A 22,721-nucleotide genomic window follows, 5' to 3' on the forward strand; every position below is an offset into this window, starting at 1 on the left:
TTTCTTACGTGATTTCCTAGTTGATATTTTACACCCTTTTTATTGTCTGTTAATTGGAAAACAACAATACTTTAAGGACGGTATTTCAAGATGTTCAAATAAGGTAGCGAATAAGCACTGCCTTGTTGGGACATAACCGTAACCTAACTCGCGGGTTGCATTCCAGAACGTGTCCAAACCAAATTCTAGTAAGGGAACAGAAAAGCAACTGTTTTAATAAACAGTGCCCTGCGCGAGACTCGAAAATAGTTCCAACACATTTTAGCAGATGTTAAGTGACTTTTGATACACTTGTTACGACAAAAATCCAGGAGATAGTAGCACTGTCACACTAATTAAATGTACTTATTTTAATTTTCTCAAGAACTTTTTATGTTGTGATTATTTCTTGTTATGACCACTTAAGTGTAAAAAATGTATTCCAGAATAGTTAGGCTATCATAAAGTTTAATTTGGCCCACCACTACATTTGGTAAGTCCCCCGATATATACAAAATTAAATAGTATATAAGAGTTAATGGCGCCAAATGCACCATCCACATAAAATCAATGAAAAAGTGAGCTCTGCAAATGCACGGGATTTCGGAAACAGATCGGCAACGGATAGGACGCCAAAATCTGAGCCCTAAATATAAGGGACTGTGTCCTATCGTACACTAGGAGTACGGTTAGGGTACAGGTGTAGCATATTCAACACCTAAACCCTTATTTCTGTGTCTCGGAATACTGGCCTAAGACTTGAAATCCATGTCCATTATATTCTTGGACAGAATGATTAGAAAGGTTTAACTTTTTAAATGCCAGAAAAACTCAGCTAAATATAAACCCATAAATCACACTCATATGCACTGCCTCTATTCAAGATTCAAACACCAGAAGGGTTATCACAGCCACAGTCAATCCTAGAATGTAAGCTTGAGCATCTCAACAACATTTAATATTTAAAAGCTTCATAAATGGCTTAGCAAAAAAACTTCTCACAATTGCAGATACTGTGTGGGAGAAAAAAAAATTAAATGAAAGAGTACATGTTTATTGTTCCCAGTCTTTGGCATGATTCCCCACCAATTCCATAACTTCAGCTAGTGAAGGCTTGCAAGTGTTCTGAAAATGCAAAGTAAACTACATTTCCTCATTACTTTATATCATGTAACAATTCAGCATATTTATTTTTCACTAGACCTCAATTCAAAGTACATACCTACATACATACCTCTCTTTAAAGGATTTGCCACTTTTAGAGTTTGAAGTATATAATTTCAGTTCTCTATAGGCTCTAAGATGTTTTGCTTTTAGTAACATTTCACTATAATGTAAATTCATTACAACATCCTGTACTTTTATTATTAAAAACTGTAGGTTTTTTTTTTTTTTCAATTAGGGTAAGATGGGGTATCATAAAACAATAAAAAAAAAACATAATTTCACAATTTTTAAATATTAGATCAAATAAAATTTCAAAATGTTGCTTGTACATTTAGAAACAAGACAAACATACATAGTTTCTGTTCAAAAAATAATAAATAATTAACAAAAAATAGTTTGCACAGATACAATATTTTTTTGTAGTTCTGAATCTGAATTTAATTATTTTTACTATACAAGAATTTGCTTACATTATTATAGGTAGATTTAGAAGGAGTACTTATTGTAGCAGTTACCATGGTGCAACTTCTGGAAATTATTTTTATATAGTTTTTGTTTCATGGTCCATAGAACCAAAAACTATCATCAGCTCAAAAGTTTATTACATTTTTATGGACACTATAACTTACGCAATTTTTTATCAATCACTTCTAAAGTGATACATAAAATATAGTAAAAGAAAATCTCTGTCGAGTTTATTAATAGGCAACATTCCATAAAAAGGGTACAAAAGGCGAAATTTTGTTGAAAAACAGAAAAATCGCTAAAACTCCCATAATATGACAAATATCTCATCTGTTTGACTGTATTATAACTTGTAGGAGTAATACCAAAAACTTTTGTCTAAATAAATTTTTGATAAGAAACCATAACTGCAAGGGGTGGAAATACCAGGGTTGGAGGACAAAAAAAATTTATAACTCCCTTAGTAGGCACACAATTGAATCCGTTAAAATTTTTTTTCGTACATCGTTTACATTTTATCTAAAACTTTTGTTTCAAACAATTTTTGATAAAACAAATAATTGCAACAAGGGAATTTTAAAAAAACATAGGTAGAAATTTAAAAAAAAAATCTTGATTTCTGCACCATGCTAACTATTTAATCTGTTCTTATTCATTGTAAAACCTTAAAACATTATCTACCACTTTTGTTCAAGATAATTTCTTATACCACCAACCATTATAGCAAGGGTTGGAAAAAAACAAGGGTAGACAGACAAAAAAAATTCATCTCTCTTAGTACACACACCATCGGATTCATTTAAATTGATTGTAAATTGCTTGTAAATTTTTGTCTGAAACAATTTTTATAAAGCAAACCATTTCAGCAAGGGAATGAAAAAAATAAAGAGGTAAATTTAAAAAAAAAAAAATCATAATTTCTGTAACACGCACACTATTAAATCCATTCTCATTCATTGATAAACCTTAAACTACTGTCTACAACTTTCGTACAAAATAATTTTTTATACGACCAACAGTTATAGCAGTTGGAAAAAAAAAAAGGTTGAAAGACAAAACAATTCATAATTCCCCTTGTAGACAAGCTATTAAATCCATTCAGAATGTTTGTAAACCTTAAAAATAAGAAACACCATTTCAGATGAAATTATTCTTACAGTAAAAATTATTACAGTAAAAACAGGGGGAGTTGTAATTAAAAAATATTTTAACTTCCATACTATTAAATTTGTTTGAAATTATTTTCATGACTATGTATTAGTGCAGGGAGTAAAAAATAGTGTTTGATGGCCAAAAAAATTCACTATTACCTTAGTAGGCATAACATGAAAAATTGTTCTAAGCTGTTCAATGCTGTAATCATTGAGTTCAAAACATTCAAAATATGTTTGCTGCATGAAATTAGAAAAAATATTTAATCTATCATTTTGGAATACATATTGGAGTACACATAGTATGTTAGGTACATTTTTTTTTTTTAATGTGACAGAAGTTTATAGAATTTCCAGAATAAGTACTTTGATATCCACCTAGGTCAGTAGGATGTGCCAAAAAGAATTATTTTCAGTAGAAGTGTTTTTTTTATATAAAATTTTCGGTTGCTGTTTGAGCATCAAATGGCCTTAGCTTCTAAACATGAAACAAAATACAAAATAGGCCAATCTTCGAGATTACCCAACTTGGAAGTCAACTGGAGTATTTTTTTTTGTAGTTAAAAAATTTAATTTGACTTTAAAAACCATGTTCGTTTGATACACTAGTAGACTCTTCTACCAAAAAAAAAAATTCCAAAACAGGAAAAATTTAACAGTATGTGCAAAAAAATATATTTTTTTTTTTCCACCTTACCCTACCTTGTAATGAGTTTTCATTATAAATGCTGAGGTTTACAGATTAACAAGATTGATCACTTTTTAAATCCAAAGTACGCCTGATCTCTCGGAGGCACACATCGCCCCCAGGGAGACGCAGCACGAGCGGCAGAGTGGCCGGCAAGGAACAGGAGCCTGGGGACGGGGGCCCGACCGCTCTGTCACTTACTGGGCGCACAGCTGCGGTCGAGGGCCAGCGCCGCGGAGAAGGTGGCGAGCGCGGCGGGGGCCCCGGCGTGCAGGAGGCGCAGCATGCCGGCCTCCGGCGCATGGCCGGCCGCCGACAGCTGGCGCGCCAGCGCGGGTACGTCCTCGGGCGTGCCCAGAGCGTGCTCCACCAGGCCGGGGTAGGCCGCGCTGGACACCAGGCGGGGCAGCAGGCCCCGCCCCAGCGCCAGGGCCAGCACCTTCCGGCTCAGCCCGGTCACAGATTCCTGGCCGCCACAACCCGACAGAACCAACCCACTACTTCGAACGACGGCAACGTTAACATGTGTGATAAATATGTACTCAGAAACGAAAACCAAACAACTTTTAATCACTTTTTTTTAAGTTTCCTGTCAAGAAGTTTTGCTGTGATCAAAATTCAAATACTGCACTTACCAGGGCGGTCACACGAAATGGTATTAACATTTAAAACATTTATAGCATTCTTTTTGGTTCAAATTACATAAAAAAAAATTTCAGTCCTGACAAACCAAACATCTGCTAGTATGAAATTCCCTTTTCAGTATGAAGTATGAGTAACATAAAAATTAAAAATAATAAACAAAAACCCTTGACTTCCTTTTTTTTTTTTTATTAAACTCCACAATATTCTACTACTTTCTAGAAAAATGCAGGACGATAAAAGAAATGATGTATGTAGTAAGGTTATGTGTTAGTTGATTATCACCAATGTTCACTTGTATTGCTAATGGTAGGCAATTAACTCAAAGTAATACTGAAATATGGAGAATACTAGACAGTGTTATATTGCATATTGGGCTTAAAGTAAAAGCATCAAAATAATGTGAAGTATGTGCCACTGGCACTACAAAGATACTGGGGGAAAGTACAGTGTGGGAATTGCACCTCATAACTGCCTTCATCATCCGAGAGTACACTCACCCCACTTGCACTGTGAATGAGTGCGACTGCCTTGTCATGTAGGCTCTTGTGGTCCGGAAGGAGACACACCAGGAGGAGCAAGTTCAGGGGTGCACTGTTGTTCACACGCTCTATGACTGCCTGAAGATGCTGCAACACAAAATGACTAGCTCAAATTGCGTACAAGCTAAAAATGATTTTAAATGAAGAAAAATACTATCACGAGACATAAAACTAGAGACTCCAGCCGAGTTGAGCCCAGCTTCTACTGTTCTAATCGGCTTGAAAATAGAGCTCACTCTTACCATGATGCCCATCAAGTATGCCTGAACTTGTCCACCCAATCACGAGTGGCCTACCAAAAGACAGCCAATGTGCACCATCGCATGCTAATGCTACCAGAATTCACTGGCAAGCCACATGACTATCCAGTCGGCTTTCTACAGCAGTGCGAAAACTTAAGGTCGTCTGTGTTTCTTAGCTCATCTGGCCAATTGAGACACAGGTAGTGTAACAGCTGACCACAGTGGATAGTCTGTAAGATTGTTGCCTTCACCCTGGCAGTCAGCCACAGTGCAGATTCGGGGTTCCATTTGGTTCCCATTGTTGACTAGTAGGTCGTTGTCGGCCATTTTTTTTGGTCTTCAATTGGCTCTTGGGCGCCATGGAGTGTTTCGACAAATCCCTGAAGTTGTGGTTGTTAAGAGACGATCGGCAACCTCTGGTACCTGCTATCGAAGTTAAGTTAAGATACCCTCTTCTCTCAAGGTGTGTGGCGAGGTCTGGCCTCTTGAAGTCCTCAAAGATGCCCTGGCTCCACGCTGGGTGACAAACTGTTGAAACTTGTTTTCTTACCAGATGCTGACTTGCACCTCTATTCTGGATCCCTTCCTCGGGAAGGGGGTGACGAGGGGTTGCGATGCCTGTCGGGGTCTCGATGGCCATCTTGCCACAAGGTGGTCGATTTGCAGAGCAAGGCCGAGGTGCGAGTGGCATGACTGAGTTTCTTCTAGGTACATAATGTAGCAGGGATTTCTCGCCACAGCATGCACAAGGTTCCAGTCAGTAAATGATTCATCGAGACAATTTCCGTTGCAAGGTAGTTTATTGTAATAACTAATAACACATATCACAGAATCTGACCCCCCTTGATACACACTTTGACAGATGCCCCTATAATGCCAAATGTTACAGGACACCTGACAGGAGGCAGAACTGCTGCGATTATCTTGATGACATCCTGTCGTGCTGGCCGCACAATGCCGCAAGGAGTGTCTGTAGACAGAGGGGTTGACACCCACGGAAAAAGACAGTTGAAACATTTACCTTTCAGGACAGGGTGCCTGTAATCGAACATTATCGGCGAAAGGCAGGTGACGGCAGTGGCGGCGGGCAGGCTCTCATAAGTAAAGGTCCCAGATCTTAACGTGCAGGCAGTTTCAATGGGTAGAGGCTGGGGCGCAGAGTATCGAGGTGATGAGGCGAGTCAGTGGTTAGGCGGCGAGTTATAATCACAACTTCTACACCATCTTTTATCGCATATCTGGCTGGAGGAGGGTAACCAATGGGAAGTGAGGGCAGTGCTGATTGGCAGTACATGTTGAGTACACGGGGAAGAGAGGGTAAGACGCACTGCAGGTGAGTTTTAGTGGTTCAAGGTCACGCAGCATTATTGAGCAGGGCGTGTGTTGGGATGGTGACAATGCACTAAAAGATATGGGCGTTGGCACTGCAGCAGTGAAGAAAGAGTGAAAGGGAAGGGGGAAGGGGGGGAGGGACGAAGGAACTGACTTCTGTTAGTATTTGCGTACGTGGCACGTTGGTAAGTTTAATGACCACTTGCACCCATTTGCTCGCACTCATTTGCTCACAGAGCCATTCTGATCTCTACCAACACGGTGGTGCAACTAAAATATTTTCACATCTCACAAAGTTTCCGACACAACATGCTCCAAAACCGCAAAAACATGTACGATTGAATGAAAATATGTGTAGTTGAATACTGGGACTCTGAGGAGAAGGATAATACATACAAAGAAATACTTGCCGGTTCAGAAAAATTGTGCTTCTTGAAGATATCTTCCAAAACAGTTGCAATGCTTTCTTCATCTTCATGGAACTGTAGCAATTTGGAGATGAATGTTATCCATGGTGCGAATGAATCAACACTGCACATGATAGAAAATAATTAGAATACGTATATATAGTATGAAAATTGAATACTTTAACTAAATTTTGACTAATTTTTAGATATTACACTACCCTTAAAATGTTCAGACAGTTAAGTTTACTTTTTAAGATTTATGTGAACAGTTAATCAATAAACATATGTTGTTAACAATAACAGTTTCCTAACACAGAAAAAAAAAAACACCTAAACAGTTATTTTGTGAAATAATTTTTTATAATTGAAATTTAGTATTTCTATTTATACTCAAAAACAAAATTTTAAGTTTTATTATTTGCTAATAATGGTAAAGATTTGAAGTACTAAAATAAGTCCTTATTTTTTAATTTTTTTTCTTCTAAACTTTAATTTCTTGTATCCTCAATTTTGCAAACAGTTTTTCAGACACCAAATTATTTTAAATTATGTTTGATCACCACCATCGGTATAAAAGGACCGCGACATGCGCCAGGTGCCCTGCACAGCCACTGGGTCACGCGCCGTGTCACATGCCTGGCTGGATTACAAGGCTCGTCGCTAACCCTCCTTTTATAGTTTTATGCTCATTCGCCTCAGCTGTAATCACTAAAAATGATCTAGCTAACACAAATGAAATTATGACTCTATACTGGACTCAAATTAAGTACGTTAACACTTGGCAGCACTGCATAATTTAAGTGAATCATTGCCAACTATGTATCTACATTTAAATTGCAAAAAAAAAAAAATTAAGTGAAATGTCAAAACAGAAAATTAAGCTGAAAATTTTAAGTTTCGTGACCAGTACTTCAGTTTTTTTTTTTTTTAAATTTTTATGGCCTTTGTAACTTTCTGAACCTGTAGACACTATGTTATTACAACTTTTTGTACATAGAATTGTAGACACTGTAAAATATTAATAATTTATTGGTATTATCATTTAAACCACGGCAACATTCGACAATCCGGGGAAATCGCTAATCCAGCATGGCAACTGTACTTGGGAAATGAAACTCTGGGCAGTAATTAAAGAGGGAGGCCATACTCTGAGAGGGGCCAGCGCTCCAGCAAGCGGTGCAGCAAGGTGACGTGGGCCCACGAGTCCGCGCGGCCGGCCAGGCGCTCAAACAGCGCGGCTCGGGCGCTGCCGGAGTCCACGTCCGACAGTTGGACGGTGATGACGGTGTCGGGCCAGGCCGTCGCCACCACCGCCTGCGTGTGGTTGTACAGCAGCGCACTGTCATCGTCTTCTGCCGACCGGCTCACCTTCTGCGGAGCACCACGCGACACGACACGTTCGCTTGCAAACCAAACCACCACCTGCCCGTAACCACGTTCCACACTCGTGTGTCCTCCCAACCAGAACAAAGCACTAGAACAAGGAAACCCCTTAAAACTGACCTTGTGTCACTTATTTTTAAATTTCTGGTGGAAAAAACAATCTTACCACGGATATATCCACATCCAAAAGGAATTTAAATTAATGGCATCTACATACTTCACTTTCTACTACCCATATCTTAAAACACAAAAATATACAATTCAAATGTTCAACCGCAATGCATATCTAGCACACACAAAAAAATTAATGAATGAGCTGAGTACATATTGTAATTGATTCCCATTTGGAGTTGAATCCAAGATTTCAATTCTCAATTCCAAATGATTCTGATTCCTATTCAAAAACAAGGCTGCAGAAAAGCATGGCAATGCTCAAGATGCATTGAGACAGGTAACAGAAAAAGCCCAATAATCTCTTTTTAAAAACAGATTGTTAAAGCATAATAATATACGTTTAATGAAACATGTTTGTGTGGAGATATTAGCTGAGTTTGTTTTCAAAACTTTTCTTGTGACTTGTTTCCCTGCATCTTGATTCAAATGTGATAGATAGGGACAAGACTACATGGTGAATTGCGATCATACTGAAATAAACAAAAAGCATGTCAAAACCCACATAACACCGAAATGCAAGTTAATATACCATATAGCACCAAAATACTAGTTATATCATGGAGACTATAAATATCATTAAACCAAAACTAAATCTAAATTATAAAAAAGGGAATCTTCCAATATTGAAATTCAAGGAATTATTTGTGGACAAAATACAAAAAATTGTAGATTGATCAGAAATTGTGCATTGATGAGAAAAATTAATTTTTTTATTGTGCACATGTTATTGAATCAATTTTAAACCATAAAAGCTCACTAATTTAATTTTATTGTTCTGAATTTCTGTTTTAGTACAATTTACTAAATATCATTTTTCTGTAAAAATGCAGTATATTAATTTTACACCTATTTTGGTTGAATAAGTATTACAAAACAGCTCTTATAAAAACAAAAACAATAAAACCAAAATACTCTGTTTTGAAAATGAAATTGAACTAAAAATAAAACCATAAAATCTTGTCTAGTGATAGAATAAGGCTGGTATTTCAGACTGGGGTTCAGAGGTGATTTACGAACTGAAACTAGATTTTCTGCACTTTATGTAAACACACAAAATTCCAGTTACATATAATGTTGTTCATTAATTTTTACAATCACTACAGTGCATTACCTAACAATATCCTGTGGTACCTTACCTAGGCAAATACTGCATTAAGAAAATAACTGCACATTACGCATCCACTTAACTCACGTTGAACACATAATGGGATATGATACTGATTTGTGCCTTGGGCAAATGCACTATGACCCATTACAAGCAGACCCTGAAGCCAGCCAGACGCTGTCGACGTGCTCTCACTTGCAGCAGCTGCAGAGCGTTGAGCCGGACGGCAGCGGACAGACTCAGGTCCCCGCACAGCTGCTCCAGCTGCAGCCAGGTCGCCGTGGCTTCGTCATCGTCCTCCAGCAGGGAGCTGTCCTCCCGGTCCGCCAGCTCGTTCAGCCTCAGCAGGACCGCATTCAACAGAGCTGTGCCTTCATCTTCATGCATCACTCTGAAACCACAGATTACCGTATTTACTCGCATAATGTCCGCAGTAATTAGGCAACATTTTTGACAAAATAAATGGGGTGCGGTCATTATGAGGTGAACTCCGAAAAAAAAATTTTTTCCTCAAAATTTTACATTTTGTGTAGAGTAAAAATATTGTTCTCTCATAATTAGTTTACTAACAGAGCGCTGGTGACTGGCGACCCTCCGCAGCGGACGTGAGAAATGTGACAGGTGACGAGATAATTGGGTGCCGGCGATTAGTGGAAGATGCCACTCATATTTTTTTTCTTCTCTCACTCGCGTGTGCGCTCCCACGTTCAGAAGCCACAGACAGCCTACACAAAATAAACGCTTTGCGTGAAAAGATATTTTTTTAATCTTTCATTGGGATGGCCACTGACGGCACGGGGCAGATGTCTAATGTCTGCATTAGCCGGCGCCGGCGAGCCTCCCTCCCTGTCCCTTGCCCACTGTGTATAAAAAAACAGTGCGCATGTACCCCCACCACTTCTCCGCTACCTCCCCTACTTTGTGACGTAGTGTGAGTTGACGTGTACTGGCTTGTGCTATATATAGCCCATCCCCTTGCAACTCGCGTGACGTCGCAGGCAGCTGCGCAGTGGAGTGCGAGTTTCTGAGTCCGGACGGTTTCACCACGCTACAAAACCCTCTCAGCGACCGCTCCGGAGAAATGAACAACTCAAGGTCAAAGCATTGTTGACAGCGTCGGTAATTTTACATCCCGTTACTGTGCCTTTCAGGGGTGGCCAAGGTTGCTTTGTCTGGTGCGGACTTTATGCGGATTTTAAAAAATTCCATTTCAAGCATTTAAAAATAAAGGTGCAGACATTATGCGATGGCGGACATTATGCGATTAAATACGGTACATCATTCTAATCAATACATGCAAAAAGGTAAGATGATAAAAAAAATTACACAATTTCTGTGTGAGGCAATGTCCAAATGGATAAGCTTAGAGAAGGTTAAAAGGAGCCAGAACTCTACCCTGAACATCCTAGAGTAGTGACGCGTGCCCACGCCACCAAAGGGTACCGACGTCAGTTGCCCCGCCATAACGCCCTATGTGCCCACAGGACCTTGGAGGCCGGCAACCTGCCGCACAACCACCCGCTAGCCACCCCTCTTGTGCCTTGGAAGAAGGGGTGGGTCAAGCTAAGCCGAAGTGCACCAACCTTGGTTGAAGCCCTTCATCCCTCCTTCATCTCGCCCTAAACATCACCCCTTCCGCCAGGATAGTATAAAAACCACGCCAAAAAACCTGCCACTGCTACAGTTGAGTTAGGGCAGTTTGGCACGATAGGGTGTACCTCCACAACCAGCCAGGGGGCAGGTCGAGTATTAAGAATTGTAATAAACCCCTCATCACTAGATTCACGCCTACCTCTTTTCAATAAGGAAATTTACCTATCTCATTATTGACTTTAAGCTGTCTCTCTCCCACCTAGGTCTTTCCCTGATGCTCCACCAACCCTGAAAGAGGGCACAGGGAATATCGCTTGGTGTCCTGGGTTCGACACTTGTGCTCTGCTTCATTCCTTGCCGAAATAGCGTTTCTCAGTGGCTGGAGTACCCCGCAAAATTAGTCTGACAAGAAAACAGCCCACTGCGAATCTATCCTCCATATATGCCACAACCAGAACGTTTGGGTTGGGGACTGGAAGTACCCCGCAAAATTGGCCTGCCGGGAAAACAGTCACATCGGAGGATGGGTACATCATTCAACACCCCTCATCTTTACTCCTACCCCAACTGGCCTTATGTCCTACCGTAACAGGGAGGGGGGAGTGAAGCAGCAGGAGGAATATTGGCCTGGTTGGCTATGGACGAAAGCCCTGCCAAACTGCACCTGGCGACTTGCCTGCTGCCACCTACTGAGCCCACCAGCCGATCAATAACGTGGCTAGTCAGTAAAGTAACAGAACGCTCATAGCCTTGGTGCCAACTGGCGCCACATCACTCTAGGACCCATCAATCACCAATCGAAGCCTGCCACACCACCCCTACCTCTCCAATACAAGCACTGAGAGAACATAAGAAATCCCAGTATTTAGTGCAGATTGTACACACCACTAAATTTACAAAAAATTTCCCAGCAAAATGCGGAAAAACCAAACCCTTTGCTGGATTTCCCTGAATTCTGAACTAACAATTTCCCCAAACTTTTTTCCCTGCAGCCACAGAGAATACCTCATTTCCAGAGCCTTCTTCAGGTAATCAAGAAGCATAGACTCCAACTGCAGCCCCGGTTCCGGCAGCATGCTCAGGAAACACCTCAACGTCTCCAGCGACACTGGGCTCAGGATTGCTTTCTGGAGAAGGTTGTCGACGGAGCTAGGCTTACCCCTGGACAGGTCCAGCAGCCTGCACACCAACAAACCATTAAAACCAAACAAAAATAAAAATGTACTATGTTTGTTTTTTGCTTCATATAATAGACTCAATCAATAATAATTTAATTTGAATACATTTTTCAATTTTTAAAGTATGTCTTAAGTAACAAAATTTTTTCCCAGGATTAGGTTTGCAAAACTAAAACAAAATTTTAAAATTTCATTTCATTTGACAATTTAAGCAAAAATTTCTAAATCCTTATCAGTTTTGCATTAAGTATGTTCTCATTTTGTAACTACTTGCTTGAAATATTAGCCATTACTTAAGGATGTAAAACTAACCTGTACAGTTGACGGAAGTGGGGATCATTCAAATTGGTAACATTGTCCAGTTGGTGTTTGCTCATTGTTTCCAAATGCATCACCCATTCTTTCAATGTTTTAATACAACTGTCCCATTCATTTCTGAAAGAATAAAAATAAATACCTAAATAAAAAATGTTAGTACTAACAAAATACCATTTGCAAAGCCTATTATAATTTATTTCTAATGTTATGATGATAAACTATGTATTTTCAGGTCCAATAAAAATTAAATCTAAAATATGGCAGGTAAAATACAATTATTTTTACAGTTACATATTTACAAGTGTTAATAAAAAAAAATATACATGTGCTTAAGTAGTTACAAAGGTTTGTTGTAATTATATCTATTATACCAACAATATTCACAACATATATTTTATCAAATGAGAAATAACATATTGTAGTAAATTAAGAGTTTTCAAAATGAAAAGGTTACAGAAAAAATATAAAAAGTTGAAAACTAAGTAATTTTCGAGCATAATGACAATAGAAAAGAATTAATGGATTTCCCCCCCATCAAATCTTGTTTCTAAACAGTAACGTGTGAAGTGACACAAACGCCTTTGGTCATTAAGCCGTCAGCCACTCTCTTCCTAAACACTTATGTGACAGTAGCAGTTGGGCGAGCTAGTCCTTGCTGTCTGCCCACAGTAGCATCGCCTGTTGCCAGGGCGACCACACTCTCTCTCCAACCGCCCTGGGTCAGGGACCAAGGACCCACGAAGTCTCCCCAGCCCAACCGACTGGAAAGCAAGTAACATAAAGAGTGGCAACTCAATGCTATAACTAACGCTCTTACTGTCTTTGGAAATTAGCTAACTGTGCGGTATTTAGAGGCAACCCAACAATCTAAACGTCGTTTACTTTTTTAAAGTAAGTGTTGGCAACCAACTGACAACAGAGCCAGTTGGTGTCAGGGAAACACTATAAGGCAGCCGTTCAGTAGCTGAGTTAAACTCACCACGTCACGTGAGATCGACACCTGTCCGCCCGCAGCAGAGTCCCTCAGACGAAGCTATGACTGAGTTTGGCAGAGATACTGATAGTGAGAGAGAGCGATCTGTTGTTGACATAGAACCTACCTTCCCATAGGCCGTAGCTAGTGCCAAAGTAATGGAGTGATGGGTGTCTGGATAGTAGAATATAATCAATCCAAGACCAGCGTGTAGTGGGAGGTTGTCAACCCCATGCTTGAGTTATAAAAGAAAATATAAAAAATACAAGTGTCTTTTCGAGAAAGGGGTATCAACGGGAAACCCTACAAATTAGCATCTACTGCAAGGAAGCGACTCCCAGTACAGCCAGCACCATCTCCAGATAAGGAGCAGCCATTCAGCAACTAACCAACCGCTCATAAGTGACAATCAACAATTACCATGGCAAGGGGGAGAAAACCCACCGGCCGAAGTCCAGCACTTGTGAACTTCCCCCTTTATAAGCCAAGACCCATTCCAGTAGAGAGAGACTCGCTTGACGAAGCTCTGTGTCTACGTCAAGGTTTGACCGCACTGCGGCCGAGCGAAGGCTGAATGCGCCATCTTCTTTCCAGCCCCAATCAAGCCCGGATACAACCCCCTCGGCCCAGGAATAACCTAGGCAGAACCAACGTCACGCACTAGGACCCCCCCCCCCCCCCCCCCTTCAGAGGGCCGATCAGGGGCTTCTGACAGCCATTTTCAAGGCATTCCTCATTGGGAATACACCCCTCCCCTCCAAAATTCTACAGACTTTTTTCCCCAAACCCTATCTAGAAATATATCGTCGCTTAAACAACACCGCATAATTGACAAAAAGTAAACTTTTCAAGAGCGCTTGATAATTTTATGCACCATACTGGAACTGAATGATAATAGCCAGTGTTACAAAAAAGAACATAGCAGCCCATTCCGTTGAATTTTCAGCGAAACACATCATAAGAAGACACAAAATACTTACGTTTCCATGGGGAAACCAAAAAAACTAATTTTTAAAAGAAATGTCACTTAGGCAGTGTTGTTTCTCAAGCGACGATGATAATCTAAGTCGGCTGAACCTGCCTATCACAACCGAACAGCCAGACGACCCCGAACAAATTGTCACGCGCCTCTGTCAAAAAAACCATACATACACCATTAATATAACAACAGGGCAGCCTGCAAAAACTCTGCTAAAAAAATCCCCTGACTCTTCCAGGATTTTTCCTGTTGATCACCAACCTGATCAAACAAAATATTTTGGTGTATTATCTCACTCTCGTCAGTAATGTGTGGCTACAAAAACAGCGAAACCAGATTTTAAACAGAGGATCGCCGGACGCTGAGAACACTCACTCGGGCTCAGCGCGCTGGGAGCAGAGGCCGGCGGCCCGCAGCACCAGCTCCTTGCGGCATTCCACCGTCATGACCTCCGGGCTGCGCTCCGCGAAGCAGGTGCCCGCCACCCAGCTCAGCACGTCCGCCGGCGCCATCTTGGGGAAGTGCACGCTGCACTTCTCGAACTGCTGGAGCCACCCGTCCTCCGCCGGCTGACCCTCCACCTGGCTCAGGCCCTCGCCACTCAGCCCACGTTTTTGTGTTTATGGACAATTATTTCAGGAGTTTTTTCGGTAACATGTTGAAATGTACAGAGTGTGTATGTTATTATGCTCTCATTAGTAGAGCTTGTAACAGAAGTGGTGATGTGTAAATTTCCCTGAATTTTGTATTCATTAATTAGTTAAAGGCAAAACATTACATATGCACAAATTTTATGCGATAATACATATATATGTTTATATCTGCCAAAAAGCCTTTAAATAAACTATTTTTTTATGATACCGAATAATTACTTAAAAATTACAATTGATCTTTGAAGACTTCCACTGTGATTATTTATCACAAGTATCAAATCACTTTATTACCAGTTAACGGTAGAGACAAGATTTTATGGTTTTATTTCAGGCCAATTTTGTTTTTGAAACAAAAGAGTTCAGTGTTGTTTTTTAGTTATTGTGAAATATGTTTATTAAAAAAGATACGTTATTATTGAAAAAAAGTTCTTAGTGATACTAATTTCTCAGAAATAGAGGCAATTTGACTGATACATGTTGCACTTTTTCAATATACCTATTTGAATCCTACACGGCATAGACAGAATATAAATTTAAAAATCCCTCTATTTCATAAAACAATATCTCCGAGATCATTAGAATTTTTGCTTCCAAAAATTGTTGTTATTCTTCTTGGAAAACTAAACTAAAAATTATTTACAATTAAAAATTATGTTAATATTTGGCTAGATAATTTAACTGATGAAGAGATGGCTTTAGTATTTAAGTAAGTTTTAGATATTGTTATAACTTTGCACCTGTACTTTACTTAAATACTAATTTTTATTTAATTATATTTTCATTTATTCATGTAACAATGTTATAATTTATACATTTTTTGTTTATACATAATATTGAATTTTAATAAATTGCTCTTTTTAAATTTCATATTTATATAACTAATGTAAAGTTTCTTAGGTTATATTTTATATATTTATTTCTCAGATATTATACATTTACAAATGTTTACAATCGTCAAAATACCGCATGTAATTTGAAGTGACTAGATGCACTCGCATACAAGCTTGCTTTCGTGAGTGCTAAATTTCCTGGTTAATAAAGTGAATATTGTTATCAAAGTGTAAAAAAAAAAATGGGAAATAAAAAATTATTATTAATTCAATATTTGTATTAGAGAATAACTTGATATTTGTATTCAATTTGAATTAAAAAAGCTAATCTTCCCACAGGCCTAATGTAGTATGTATAACTTTTCGGAACAAATAACATTAATCTGTCGAGTAATTCTGTGTTTGAAAAATGTTTTAAGGACATAATGCCAAAATGAGTAACTCATAAAATTTTTTATATTTAATTAGTAGAGACCCCGAAAAATGGTGAAGCGCGAAATTCACGAAATAACGCGAAAATTTGATACTTTAAACAAATTTTGCGACTTTCCTTTGATTTTGACATAGTCGCAAAATTCACGAATTTTCGCGCGAAATTCACGCTTTTTCGTACAAAATAATGTCCTTATGTCGTAAGTTCTATTTATTTACGCCATCATAAACATAGGCGTGAAATAAACATAGACTGAAAGACTAGTGCCGTGATATTATCTTCGTTTTGACACGTTACTGAAATCCACGTATTTTTATTACTTTGTTTACAAGCAGTAAATATTGCCATCGCAAAGGAAAACAAAATGTAAAAATTGTCAACAATCGATATGTGCGCACTACCAACATAACAAATTGACTCTACAGTTTTCGTGTTTTGAATAATGGTCATTTCTGCCGCAAGGCGCACTGGTGTCGATTTTTCTAACCTAATTTAATCGCATTGAGCTAAGATGGCAGTCATTTTTGCGTGCACATTTCTATGAGTGTTTACAAATACCGTCCACATTCTGTAAGTTTTGTGATACAATTGAATTTGTGGCTAAGATGCCGAAAACGTCGACAATGTTTGATCGCGAAAGAGAGATAATATCGGATGATTTTATATTTTTGATCAGCGGGACAAAATTATGATGTGCAAGTTCTGCAACGTGCGGTTTGATTGTACACGCAAAGACACGTGCAAAAATCATGTGGCAAAGTACACACACAAAACAAAACAAAAAAGACAATTATTTTGTCAAGCATTCTACCGTGTCTAAACAAATCTCGATAGGCGACAGCGTGAATAAAGCAAACAAGCTTGAAAGTGCAGAAAACAAGAATTTATTTTTTGATTTTGTTAATATGATGTAAGTTAACATTCCTTTGGAAAAAGCTGATCATCCAGCTATGAGGGAATAGTGTAACACCCATGTTGAAGGTTAGCCTTATTTATTTAGAAATGTTTTCCCCCTCTAATAAAAGTTCATAAGCATATGTAGGCCTACAATATTATCGATTAACTTACCTTTACTTCAAATAAATATGCAAGTACCTCAGATTAACAAACACACAAATAGGATGGATTGCATTGTGAAATGGTGAGCACACCACAATATATTTTTGACTGATTGATTGATGGTTTGACTCTGTAATCCAGCAGTACCTAATCTAGAAAAGGTTAGGTTAGGTTTGGCTAAGAATTGTTTTGAATAAATTAGCCCATTAATATTTTTCAGCGATAACCTTATAAATGCTACCTATTTATAAGTATATTGTAAGTTATGTATACATTTTAGGTGCAGGGGATTTGCCATCAGCCAACACTCTTAGAGAAACTTATGTCCCAAAAATTGGCCAGGCAAATAAGGAAGCAGTAAGGCTATAAGGTTTTTTTTACACCGCCAATGGCAAAATTTTTTCACAATTTTTTGGGGTCTCTACTGATTGCTTATTTTTACACCGATTTTTTGCACCGCTTGCTAATTTTTACACCGGTTTTTTGCACCGCTTTTGTCATTTTTTTACACCGAAATGAGCCAGTTTTATTTACCATTTTCTGGGGTCCCTATAATTAGTAAACTTTTTCGAATATTTTTTTATAATTAAATTGTGGTACAATCATGATGCTAAATATTACTTTCATTGATTTTAATATTTAGAATTTAGGTATTTGTCATTAGAGTTAAATTTTGTGTTAAAATGCTGGTAAGTTTCATGATTTTAATTGCATTTTGGTGCTTTGTGGGATAATAACTTGAATTTTGGTGTTATATAGTGTAACGACATGTTTTTCAGTGTTATTTCGGTTTTATTGCAATTCACAGTATGTATAATCTTGTACATAGTTATCACATACGTTAAAGTATCGTTATCGGTTTATATCTGTATCCCCCATTACTACTTAAGACTATTACTCCTAGTAAGTTAGAGGTTGAAGTACAATAAAATAACAAATGAAATTTCACACTCTTGCCAGCCAAGTGCACCCTAATTACATGTGCTCATAGAGATAAAACATTAAAATAATAGAAGAATACTAAATGTCAAACTTGCCTCAAAGAACTCTTTCTGTGCCAAAGTACTGTAGAGCACGCCAACTTGCACAGAACAGTTGAGTGACTGGTGCAGTGACTTCACTAGTTTGGCCACGAGACCCACATTGTCCCTGGATATTACTGGCTTCAAAGCATCTAGAACGTTGCTTGATGGGTCGATCAGAAGTAAGTAGTCAATATCTGAGAATAGATAAAAATGATATATGTACACAACAAAAAAATATGCATTATTTTAGTCATTATTGTATACATACAAAACAAGCAAGGGGATATCCAAGGGGGAGGGGGCAGATGCCTCTCCTTCCAAAGTGGAAAATAAATAAAACACGGAGCAAGCTGTAATAAAAGAAATATTTGTAACTATGTAATCACCAACTATTTTTCTAAAGAATTTTTTTAAATAAATATTCTAAATTTGTAATTGTTTATTATTTTATGGCATCATGGACCCTCCTCCCCTCTAAAGAGGTTAAATTTTAACCCCCCCCCCCCTTTCCCCCCCATTCTTCCATTCTTGTTTAGAGCTGGATACACCTTTGACTATAACAATAGTAAATTTGAAGTAAGTAGTATTAGTAACCACAGCTAATTGTTTATTATTTATCTTACTTAAAGTAAAATGTACTTTTAAAAATTAAAATATAAATTATTACATAAATAGAATTAAGTAAAAGTTAATTTCTGTCACATGGGTATATATTTTTAAGTATTTTACTTCACAAATTCACTTTCATTATATGAATGGAAATTTAAGTGTTCACCAATAAATAATCTCAGTTACTGTTTTGTGCATACTGAGATATTTTTATCACATAGCAAAAATTAATGCAAATATGAAAAAAAAAAAAAACCTAGGATTAAGCAGTCTACCATTTGCCAAACATACTTCATCAATTTAAAAAAAATGATATCTTTGTATGTAACCTTGGTGTTATTTTCTAATTATATTTCTAATTATATTTTAGTATGGTTATTTTGTTATTTTTAATTCCAGAAGGGAGGGGTGCGGACTCCCAGACCTCCCCCCCCCCCCCCCCCCCGGGCTACGTCTCTGTCCCTAGTCAGCGTCACGTCTTTGCCTCGAACACAACTTCTCCGTCGACGAGAACGTAACTCCCGAGAAATTAAAACTCATGATTCGTAAATACTTTGCGATGTGGCTTTCACTTTCTTGATGAGCTTCAGATGTTCTCTGGGGACCAAAGCGTGCACGGCGCTGTCCGGACACACCAGGCCGAGCAGCGTGAAGTACAGCACCAGCAGTTGGTGGTCCTTTCCGTCCAGGCAAGGGAGCACGTCCTGATGCAGCCTGAAACAGCAGACCAACCACCCAGGGTCACTGAGCGATCACTGTCCCCTACCAGTTGGGAGCAGGGGCGTAGCCAGGAAGGGGTTTTAGGGGTTGAACCCCCCCCCCCCCCCTTAGCACCAAATCTTTAATTAATTTCTTATTCATCACTCAAATTCCATATTAAAATTAATAAAATGTTTACCATTACAATATTTAAATTTAAGTACCGAAAACTGCTAAAATAGCACTATTTTACACCTTACAATCCAAATTTTTACCGAGGGAAGAACCCCCACCCCCCCCAACCACGGCTTTAATACGGGGGGGGGGGGGATGCATGCTTCTTAACACCCCCCCCATACACAACACAAATCCTGGCTATGGCCACTGGTTGGGAGCAGTACCGAGCTTCATGGTGTGGTTGTGCTCACAACAGTTTTAAGATGACCCGAATGAATATTCGTACAAGCTATAAGATGCACTTCTGGACAAGATACTATCTAAACATATAATAAAACAGCAGAACTCGGTATGTCTGCACATTGAAAGAAAAGTAATAAAAAGGAAAGGGGGTGACAAAAGAAGAGTAATAGTACACAAATCGGCGATTTTTAGAATTCTCTTCTTCTGTCTATTAGCGCACATCTCCGAAACTACTGAACTAGATTCTCATGTAGTTTTCACAGGTGGACAGAGTGTAACTGTGAGGAGAATCTAGGCTTTGTTTCATTAAAATCGGATAACAGGAATAAAAGAAAGTCTTCCCGCCGCGTTTGTCTGTCTGAACGCAATAAACTCAAAAACTACCAAATGGATTTTCATAGTTTTCACCATGAACAGTGTTATTCATGAGGAAGGTTTAGGTGTATAATTCATTAAGGTTTTTTATAAATTGGCTGTGATTGTGAAAAATGTTTTTAGTGCAAGATTGCCGTCTGGTAGAGATACAACCTGTGAGTGTCATTTCTCTATGGCCACCAGACATACAAACTGTGAGTGTCATTTTCTATGGCCACCAACAACTCAAGTCTACTGAAATGATGCCTGGAGTAAAGAAAAAAAGGACCTGTGATTCAGGTAATTCCTTAAAAATATTGATTTTTTTTATTTTATATTTACCATTGTTGGTTTCTATCTTAATAATATTGTAATTGTATTACTTTTTCAGTTTGTATTGTTCCCTATATTTTTCTTTGAGCAATACTTTGTCATGTTACTTATCTTACTACTAATTCCACTTTTCCATATATTTTTTATATTATTGAAGTCGGAAAAAGTCGTCTGGTATACATACAAGTTGTGAGTGTAATTTCTATACGGCCACCAAACCATTACTTTTTTTTCTACTACTAACCCTTCAACGGCGGTTATCACAACTACAAAAGGAAAAAACAAACCCACTAAACGGATTAGTTTTATCTATGACGATGATTGTTAAATATATTGTTGTATACATGTATATTGACTGGGAGCAGGAGTTTAATTTTTAGCTGAGTTTTCCTATTGTAAACTGACTTTCGAAGCGAGTGAACTCATTGCGTGTTGTCTATCTTTGAGTATTACATGTACATTTGAATGTTCGCCATTGGTTACAATTGCTGTATGCATTTGATAGTACAGTAGAACCTTGTTAATATGTGATGGTCGGGACCGAGATAATCACGGATTACCGAATTTCACGGACTAGCGATTAAAAGCCCGGAAGGTATTGTCAAGCTTCTCAGACACCGGTGTGCAGCTGGGTTAAGGCCAAGGTCATGTGACGTAACATCTCCCGAGGCTTACTGCACCATGGCAGCAGATGGATAAAAATAGTAAACTCCCCATTATTTGTGTTAATTGGGACCCGCCGATGCCCAGATAATTGAAATCCTGTAAAAAAAAAATTTACCCGGATAATCCGTTCACGGTAAGGGCCGTCTTCGAATTAGTGTCTCGGCTTTAATAAATACGACACTGCCTAGCCATTAGTTCACGGTCATTTACAACAGCAGAAGAGAGAAAGATAAGATCATTCTGACCTTGTACACATAAATTTTGGGTAGGCCCACCCTCCAACCCCCCCCCCCCCCCCCCCCCCCCCCCCCTTCGTCCAGCTGAATGCCAGCCAGACACGTCACTCGCCAGGCGCCTGCCGTGCATTGGCGGGCGGAAAGTAACTCAGCAGCACGTGAAACAACATTCGAACAAATGGGAGACGGGAAGCAGAAGTCAGGACATCCCCCTCAAGTTTAAAGAGTGACAAATGTGACAGCTGAAAGGGGGGCGACACAAACGGTCGGTACAAACAGCGTTGCAGAGTTTGGCGGCCCACGCGATGGCTTACAGTGTTTGCCGGCCGCCAGCCCGCGTGACGTAAATTTTAAGCGCTGACAATTTTTACTTCTTTTTTTTTCTGCACTTTTAAATTGTCCCGGATTATTTGATTCCCGAATAAGCGCATCACCGATTAACGAGGTTCTACTGTATAGCTCTTTCTTAAAACCAATTTGTCTCTTAGTGGTTATATTACTAATATTGGGATATATCTTTTCAATCAATTCCTCCACAGTTTGCACCAAAACAAATGGATTATTGAGATTAAACTTGGCGTTAACAGTTTGAAATCCACCATTACCTACTTGGAGTAAGTCTTCAGAAAATTTCTTATTATCTTCATTGCAGAATAAAATTCTGGTGTTGGTTTTAAGGTCCCTATTTTTTTATTGATATTTTATCATGTTACATATCTTACTACTATTTATACCTTTTCACATTTTATTTTCAGATTTGTAAAAAAATGACTTGATAAAGGTCTAATCTGGCCTCTAATACTAGAGCAGCGAAAAGAATGAGAACGATTAGATCTCAAGAAAGTATCAAAGAAAGGGAATCTCAACTGAGAGCTGATCGTGAGCACCATGCATTGTCTCGCACCTCTGAGAGTTTCACCAAAGGGGAATCTAGACTGAGCGCTGATCGTGAATGCCAAACATTGTTTCGCGCCTGAGACTTTTATCCAATTCCAGTTAAAGCGCACACAATTTCCAGTAGCCGTTTGCTTCGCTATGACTATTAACTAGTCTCAGGGTCAGACCCTTAAGGCTGCTGGCATCAAC

At 38.7% G+C, this 22,721-nt stretch overlaps 1 protein-coding gene across 1 annotated transcript in view; it reads right to left on the reverse strand.

Annotated features, from left to right (window-relative positions):
• Nucleotides 1–1,401: 1,401 nt before the first annotated feature.
• LOC134530526 (NBAS subunit of NRZ tethering complex-like) overlaps nucleotides 1,402–22,721 on the reverse strand; it is a 91,223-nt gene continuing 69,903 nt past the window's right edge. Inside the window, exons 32-41 of the mRNA XM_063365422.1 lie at nucleotides 19,481–19,641; nucleotides 18,331–18,512; nucleotides 14,694–14,899; nucleotides 12,361–12,483; nucleotides 11,876–12,049; nucleotides 9,473–9,668; nucleotides 7,763–7,986; nucleotides 6,619–6,739; nucleotides 4,593–4,721; nucleotides 1,402–3,916 (exon numbers count right to left, since the gene is read on the reverse strand). Of these exons, the coding sequence (XP_063221492.1) occupies nucleotides 3,644–3,916; nucleotides 4,593–4,721; nucleotides 6,619–6,739; nucleotides 7,763–7,986; nucleotides 9,473–9,668; nucleotides 11,876–12,049; nucleotides 12,361–12,483; nucleotides 14,694–14,899; nucleotides 18,331–18,512; nucleotides 19,481–19,641 (1,789 nt within the window). The 3' untranslated portion in view covers nucleotides 1,402–3,643. The remainder of the gene's footprint in view (nucleotides 3,917–4,592; nucleotides 4,722–6,618; nucleotides 6,740–7,762; nucleotides 7,987–9,472; nucleotides 9,669–11,875; nucleotides 12,050–12,360; nucleotides 12,484–14,693; nucleotides 14,900–18,330; nucleotides 18,513–19,480; nucleotides 19,642–22,721) is intronic.

Source organism: Bacillus rossius, chromosome 3 (assembly GCF_032445375.1).
Source record: "Bacillus rossius redtenbacheri isolate Brsri chromosome 3, Brsri_v3, whole genome shotgun sequence".
NCBI classification, from domain to species: domain Eukaryota; kingdom Metazoa; phylum Arthropoda; class Insecta; order Phasmatodea; family Bacillidae; genus Bacillus; species Bacillus rossius.